The 8,223-nt window shown below is 47.0% G+C and overlaps 2 protein-coding genes across 2 annotated transcripts; one reads left to right on the plus strand and one right to left on the minus strand.

Moving 5' to 3' along the window:
- Positions 1–349: 349 nt before the first annotated feature.
- K452DRAFT_291657 (uncharacterized protein) lies at positions 350–929 on the minus strand. The gene has a single exon (XM_033541222.1). The coding sequence runs from the start codon at positions 804–806 to the stop codon at positions 615–617; it is 192 nt and encodes a 63-aa protein (XP_033393129.1). The 5' UTR covers positions 807–929; the 3' UTR covers positions 350–614.
- A 2,390-nt stretch (positions 930–3,319) lies between these two features.
- K452DRAFT_361940 (uncharacterized protein) lies at positions 3,320–8,223 on the plus strand (the record flags this gene model as incomplete). Its single annotated transcript, XM_033546461.1, has 5 exons — positions 3,320–3,899; positions 3,950–5,770; positions 5,822–6,274; positions 6,327–7,356; positions 7,436–8,223. The coding sequence occupies 5 exons, from the start codon at positions 3,320–3,322 to the stop codon at positions 8,178–8,180; spliced, it is 4,629 nt and encodes a 1,542-aa protein (XP_033393130.1). The 3' UTR covers positions 8,181–8,223.

An 8,223-nucleotide genomic window follows, 5' to 3' on the forward strand; every position in this document is an offset into this window, starting at 1 on the left:
ACTATAGGAGGCGGCTCTACGCGCTCTACGACTATAGGTGGAGCAGGCGAGGAGGGCAGAGCGAGCGGGGCGTGTTGAACGTGTGGAGTAACCCGCTGAGCAACCCCCTGAGCCACCTGCGGAGCAACCCGCGGAGCAACCTCCGCATGTTTAACACGCGGCTAGTGAGCCTCTACATTCGCAATCACGTGTGTGGGACCGCACTGAGCTTGATGAGGACGTTCGAACCTACTTAGACGTTTCTCGTGAACGAATGGAGAGACAGTTCAACAAGAACCTCCCTCCGCAGCGCTTATTTAGTGTTGATAACGTTATAGCAGTAGCAGTGCCTCCTGAGGACCGCTAGGGCTCGCTGCCGTCCGTGATTGGTGTGATCTATGAGATAATAGGAGACGAATCAAGCCGTGGGTACCGTGTAAAGACTCCTTACGGCATTATTAGTCGGCCTATTGCCCCGTATCTACTACGACTACTGGATAACTCGTAGGGCCCTAATCAGCAGCAGCTTGATACACCCGAAGCAAACAGTACTGTTACACTACGTAGTGTAGCCCGCTAGTCAGGTGCCTTAATGGGGTTGATCAGTGCTCGCTGCGGGTGCAGAGGGGCGTATGCTAACAATAAGTGTGTTTGCCACAAGGCAGGGACCGAATGTAGCGGAAGTTGCCATAAGGGTACCCCGTGTTCGAATCAACCGCAGGGCGAGTCCTCTGTAGCGCGCAGGCGTAGCGGGCGTAGCAGGCGTGGCAGGCGTAGCGGGCGTAGCGGGCGTGGCGGGCGTGGAGGAGGGCCCTCTGCAGAGGCATCTGCTACTGCAGAGGCATCTGTTACTGCAGAGGGACGCGGAGGACGCGGAGGACGCGGTGGGCGCGGGAGACGAGGCAATGGGGCGCCCCGGGGCGGTGGCACTACGCGCGCAGGGCGAGTTAGCAGGCCTACTTCGCGCTTGCTCGGTGAGGATTGAGATACTACCTACGTAGGTATTTTTTAAATAGTGTTGTTACTGTTCTCCGCCTGCGCCCGCAAAATTTAGGTGAGACGGGCGGAGAACATGAATCAGAGCTGACTCGCTGGAACGCACGGTGGTACTACTAAATCTGATACGAGCTACTGCAACTACCCCTGATTATGCGCGCACAACACCGAATAGACGACTAAAACAGTGGAATATGCACGCAACACTTATGCGCGCCTATTCGGTGCGAATAGACGTCTAAAACACGTGTTTAGACGACTAATTGTATGCAACGCCTAATCGGTGCAACACATGCAACCCGAACTATGCAACAGACCCAAAAGTCACCGCTTCGTGGTTATGCCACGCCGCGTGCTGGACACGGCATCGTGAGGGCCGGTGGGGTTGGTGCGTGCAGGCGCGGTGCGGGACTTTGGTGGCGCGTCGCAGTATCATTGACTTGAGATATCACAGCTTCACGGCGCTGTGATATCGCTGTTTCGTGGTGTCTTCATCCCGTTGGTTTGTGGTTGCGGCATCGCAGTGTCGTTCTGTAGGTTGTCGCGTCGTGGTGCGGCGCGTCCCTTGGGTACGGCGGACGAGGAAGTCCTGCGGGTGTAGCTGCGGTACGGCGGACGCGACAAGCCATTTACATCGAACCTCCGTGCGGCTTCGAGGTAGTTGTGAGAAATCAGGATGTGTACAGAGGCTTCAAGTTGAAAAATACGGAGTGGGAAAATAGGAAAGTTGAGATTTGCTAGGGCTAGTGGTAAGAGAGTGACAATTAAAGGCCATCTTCTCGTCTTACGAAGTCTCGAAATGGCTGCGTCGAACTAAGAAGCAAGCGCCTCGCCGCTGAGATTCGTGGAGGAGTTTGAACGTCGCAATCGTGGCAGAAAACGAATGAAATGTGGGTTATTTGGGTAGAGAGAGGAGGAGAAATTAACAGAGAGTAGAACGGTAAGTGCTGGGAATCATGGATGGATGTTTTGCTGTGTAAGTTTGTGGGAAGGTGATTGGAGGAAAGCGACGTGGAAAGGAGTAGGTACTTGGACGTACACTTTGCGTGCCGGGTAAGATAGATTTAGATTTTTACTGAAGGTGGACTCGATGGCTAGGAGGAAGTGTACGGGAGGAATGTGGTTGTGAGGCTGGCTTCGGATTCGGTAACGGTAAATAATGAGTAGAGTGAGGCCTGTAATGGGATTAGAAGATTGAGGGGAGATTGCTGGTGCTTTTTGCTTTGTGTTTTTAGATGAGGAGCGGGTGAGGTAATTATAGCGGCTTTGGATGGGAAATTTCAAGTAGATGGGTTGCGTGTATCGTATCAAGTTGGCTACCTGATTAATGGATCTGCTATTGGTGTTATTGTCTGTTTCTGAAACCCGCAACGCAGGGATTTGTGTACTTAGGTATTACCTGAGTAGTTGCTGTCGACTTATGCTAAGATCGTTATTGTTTACGGTGACTATTTGGAAATAGTTTGTTCGAGTTTTAACTGCCTTCTGATACTACATCCTGTGTCTCCCCAACGTTCAAGGCATACGGCAGCAGTGTAGCATCAATTTAAGACAGATCAAGCACTGTCGGTGTCATGCGTACTGAATGAAGGGGGGAACAACAATCCGTGCGATGTGATTATGCATGATGTCGTCAGTGTGATATTTCGGAAGCATAGAAGCCTTGTACTACATGCAGGAACTAGTTTCATGACACAAAGAACCGCAAATATACTACTCCTATGGAGTGAATTTTTTATATGAATAAATAAATGGAAAGAACTTCTCTTTGCTTAGTTGACTTGGTTGTTGGTGTCTTTGCACTACAATTTAAGATTTTGTTGCTTCCCCGGTATCTATCTAGTTATTTCATGCTGTTATTGGTCTCTTCTTATTACGTTTTTATTGAGATACATAGTGGTTAAGTGCTAATTATGAAAGCTATCTAGTTTGGATTTGAAAAATAATAGAAAGGTGACAAAAATATCTTAAGGTGTAGCGAGCTTGATATCAAAGTTTTAGGTAGCACGGGCAATAAGGGTTGTTAAAATTCTCTCTGTCTAAATACATAACAGGTACAAATTCTCCAGTTAAATTCAACAGTACATACTTTACGTTGATTCATTCCCCAACGCGCCCTTGTAACATGTGTAACCAGCCCAAGAGTGTAAAACATTGTCTCAATGTTGTGTAACCGAATGATTCAGCCTAAACTATCATCTGTGGATCATAAGCCGTCAGCTGGTGATTTGTAACACGTAGAACACATATATAGTTTGCCCGTGCCTGTCTGGTTATTCCAACTTTCTTTTCTTAAATTCCCTCGATCAATTTCTTACCCGTACTAGAGTTCGTGCTATTAAACATGAATTCTGAGCGATCCTCCAAACATGATGCAACTCAAGAGCACATACCGCTTGTCGAACTTTCATCCGACGTGATTCCGAGAGATGCTTTATCTTTCGTAACTTGGGATGGTCTGCCAAACTTTTACGACTCTGGATCGCCCTACGACAATGGCGCGAACTCTCGAAGTCCTCGAAATGCCAGCACTACTGCTTCCCACCAGTTATACAAATATGATGAAGTGGAAGAGCAGCAGACGGCGCTCAACAGTGGCATGGAACCTCAGAATACCTGCGATGCCAACATAGCCTCTTCCCAACAGTCAACGTCCACCGAGCATCCTGAAACTGGAAAGCAAAATATACCGATCCTAGACTACCCATCCAATGAAGACTCAACCGAACACCTTATAGAGAGTTCTCCTCTATTATCAGAAGATCCCTTTGGCCTATCCGCAGATGTGTTAGCATTTAATAGTGGTATTCGAGGCCGCAACATCAGGGTAGAGGGAATGCATCAACCAAATACTTGTTCAATAGGGGAATCTGTTAGGGTCTCTGCGGGTGAAGATAGCCTTAGCGACGGTGTGGGGGATGGTGGTAAGTATGTTACCTTTTATCTACAGATTTTATCTAACTTTCTATATTAGAGGAGCACACTCCGCAAGGACTACCATTGGGTATTCGCACCCAAGTCACTACATGGCTTCCATATACTCTGCGTTGGCCCTTTCTCCTTCTCCTGAGCTTATCAGCGCTCACACTTTCCTTGGCAATAGCCATTATATCCTGGTATTCCAGTGTCAATCATGGTCTAGGTCGGGATGATGGCTCCTCACCTCTGCACTTTGCTTGGCGGTTTCTGCCTCCACTCCTGGCCGTCCTATATACCCAGTTGACAGCAATGCTTCTCGATGATGTGAAAAAAACAGAGCCGTTCGCAAGGTTAGCAAAGCCAGGAGGTTCAATGGCAACTTCAAGCGTGTTGAAAGCACCGGGAGCTTGGTGGAATGCTCTGGCCGACGGACTTTCGACAAAAAACGGTGGACGAAGAAGCTGGCTATTATTCTGCTCTGCATGCACCAACGTAATGGCATTTCTAGCGATTTCCCCTCTGTCGTCATCTCTACTAGAGTCGAGAGACGTAACTATCCGAAGAAACGCTAACTTCACTCGCCTTATACCTAACGAAAACTCACCCCTCCGGATGAGTATGGGAAGAGACACATACCTGCGGATCTTGGGACACACCCTTCAGAATGTCTCTACGTCTGCCTGGATATCAGATAGCTACGCAATCGTTCCGGCTTGGCCCTCGGCACTTGAGTCCGCTCCTCTTGGTCCCTTACTCTCATCTTCGCCGGAAGTCTGGGAGATAGAAACTCAAGTCCTTGATACAGACCTTGTCTGCGAAAAAATGTCACTGGCAAGCAGAAATGTCATGCATAACAGCCGTGCAACAAAAAGTGGTCAATTTTACAATCATTCGAAAGCTGAACGATTTATCATACTCTCGACAGAAAGTGGGTGCACTTATCGTTTTGAACCGGTGCTAAGTTCTCAAGTGCCCATTCGTGGTGGATCATTGTGGTACAACTTATCATCATCGAACACAGTATTTGAGCATAGTGGCTTGCACTTAAACCACTCGCGAGGGTGCGACAAAGGAGAAATTCTAATTACGAGCACTCCCTGGACGCAAGCCTATACTCACTTCAACGGAACATTGTCACCGGACTTCAAGATCTCTGGCCAACTTTGCACGTCCAATTACTATATGGCTAGTATTAAAATTACTATGTCTACATCAGACGGAACCTCCAAATTCAACTTTAGCGAACACGAATACCGCGAGAAGCGGACACCTATACCCAAGAGTTACCTGAGTATCCAAGAACTTCAAGATTTGGTCCTTCAGAGGAGCTGGACAGATTATCTGGCTATACTTCCTACTGAAATACATCCTACTCCTACCAGCGATGGACTCTCATCTTTACTCGCTGCACAATATGATGGTGTTTCAGGGATGGTCGATGACAAAAACATAGTAGAGAGGGCGAAAAAGTTGAAACAAAGAGTTTTTGGCGAAATCCTACAACACTCACTCCTTCGACCTAATTTATCGCATCCTGTTATTGTCCAGGGTTATGTCACAAGGAACGAGAAACGAGTGATGGCTTCGAATGGTATCGCTATCGCTTTGTCATCAATTCTATTTGTTTCATTTGGCCTCTCAATATTGGTAGCTTACTTTTCGAGTCTACGTCGTAGACCTCTGAACTTGCGGAATGATCCTGCCACGGGAGCAGAGGTTGCATCTTTTATCATACTCCATGAGGGAGTACGACCATGTCTACAAGATTTGGACCAATCATCAAAACAAACGATGATTAAAGTTTTACAGAGGAAAAAGTACAACACCGTTCCCGGCATGTTGAACGAGATGGTCCTTCAAGGAGCAGACACACCTGGTAAGAACCTTTGTCCTTCACTTTTATAGTCTCTAATTATTTATTACACAGAAGATACTACCAGTGGCACTGTTTTAAAAAAACATCGCAAGCCAGCAGTACCCCGTTTAAGAACACTGGCATGTTTAAATCTATATTTAGCAGCCTTGTTAGTCGCGCTCCTGGTGATGTACAGGTTTGCGCAGCGCTCTATGCTTTATGGCTCAGCTTTCCTCTACAGACCAAGCATACAAGTGCACAACACACATGTTTCGGTAGCCGCTCCATTCTCTGTAGTATCTACTCTGCTTGCCGTGGGGGTCGGACTTTGGTGGGGTGCAATAGATACGACTTTCCGCCGACTACAGCCCTATATATCCATAACTAAAGCACCGAAAGGGCTTAGTCAGGGAGTAGGCCTATCTTACCAGTCCTCATATTGGCTTTGGGCTGCTACGAAGTCTGCCTCAAACGGACATTGGCTTTTGTTTTTGATAACACTTGGCGCCTCCCTATCTCCATGCCGTGAGTTCCTTGTTTATCCCAGGTTTTCTTTCCTTGAAACTAACCAACTAAGTTACTATTTCCATGGCAAGCATCTTTCAACGAGGACAAGGAAGTTCTACCCACAACATGGCAGCGGAAAGAACCCTTGAGATCCGTACTGTTCCAATTCTGGACGAAGTCATAATGCCTGGACCATTACACTACGCAAGTCGTTATGCTGCGTCTCAAATTCAGAACAACCTATTCTCCCAATTCAAAACGAACTGGCTCTATGAAGCCACTGTTAGACTTACACTAAACGGTTCTCGACCAGCTTGGAGCCATGATGAGTGGAGTTTCCTTCCATTGGATTTAACACAGTTTTCTGGGTTTGAGCACACACTCAAAGCCAAAAAGCACAATGTTTTGGAAACCAGCATTTCAGTTACCACCACAGCTATTCGAGGGCATATTGAATGCACTCCATACGAAGGACTGGATAACACATCTACCTGGCTCAGGCACTGGGACCCAGCCATGGCCTGGAAACCTCCAACGGACAACAGTGTGACGGAAACTCTGATGTCTGGATATCTTCTGGGCACCATACATCCCCGGTATAGCCCTGAATTCACAGCAGAATTTTTCAACACGTCGTTCCTGTCGCACGATGCTATTGTCAGGTGCTGCCTCAATGATACTAGCTCACCCTCTAAAGGAGTAGCTATTGGCTACTGGTCACGCACTGGCCCATGGAAGGAGAGCTCCAACTTTGATCCTCTTACGTTGAATATGCGTCCATCTAATTTCACCATCAAATGGATATACGGAAATAACGTGATGATGCTTGAAAACGACTGGTGTCAACCTCTCGGAGGAGACTGCCTGTTGTTTGAAGATGTCCCTTCCGTAGAAGCGCTGCAGTGTATGCCTCTTATTGAAATGGCCACTGCGGCTGTTACTATTGATCGGGTAACCGGAATGGTCCAGTCGTATACGATCGTAGACGAACCTCGGGAGGCTACCGGCGCATGGGACAATGATTATGTTAACCAAAGTCATTATAGAGATGACTTCATTCATGACCCTCAAAGTGATTATTTTCTAAATATCACAGTAAGGTGCGTATCTATTGAAGTTTATTTCTGTTTTTTATTAAATTTTTGACACACTTTTTAACACAAACACATCTTGCTCTAGTTATGGTCATATCTTCCTTGACGCAATGCTGGGAGCCTCCGATCTTGATAATTTCCTGGACAGGCACGATTTATTTCGTGACCAAGAAAACTTGAGAGATAAGACTTACAATTTTCGAGACACAACTCGCGGTCTGAATCTTGACTTCATGACTTACTCAATGTACTCAATGGCAAATGAAGATCCAACGGCCTTGCTCGACGCACCTACAATGGCAAAGCTTGGCCAAAAGACCTTTTCTACGTTCTTCCAACACTTTGTCAGCAACAACGTATCGATGGAAACAGGAAGCTGGGCGTATCAAAAGATCAACGAGAGCCTACCATCAACCCTTGGGGAAACTCTGGGCTCTACAAAAAACGGTACCCGCTATAAGGACGTCTTGCATCCGATTTCCAATACGAACATTACTACTGACGTCCGCATATCGGCGTCCATCGAAGTGCTCCAAATGAACTCGACAGCTGTTTGGATCAGTGTGGCAATCCTGATATGGCTTATTGGGACAACATTGGTTATCGCGGCGATGCAGCGGAGATACTCAAAAAACATGCTACGGGACGTTGAATGCATGGCGGATGTCCTTATCCTGGTTGCCGGAAGCGACAAACTTCTCCAACTGCTTCGACAGAGGGATTGGGAAGAGTTGAAGAAAGATCACAGTATCAGGACGAAACTGGGGTTCTTTGAAGGGAGTGATGGGAGACAGCGCTGGGGCATTGAAGTGGTGGATGAAGATGCCTGAGACCGCTTAGAAGTTTTTTTTTTTTTTTTTTTTTTTTTTTTTT

The sequence above is a fragment of the Aplosporella prunicola genome (assembly GCF_010093885.1).
Source record: "Aplosporella prunicola CBS 121167 unplaced genomic scaffold K452scaffold_30, whole genome shotgun sequence".
Classification (NCBI taxonomy): domain Eukaryota; kingdom Fungi; phylum Ascomycota; class Dothideomycetes; order Botryosphaeriales; family Aplosporellaceae; genus Aplosporella; species Aplosporella prunicola.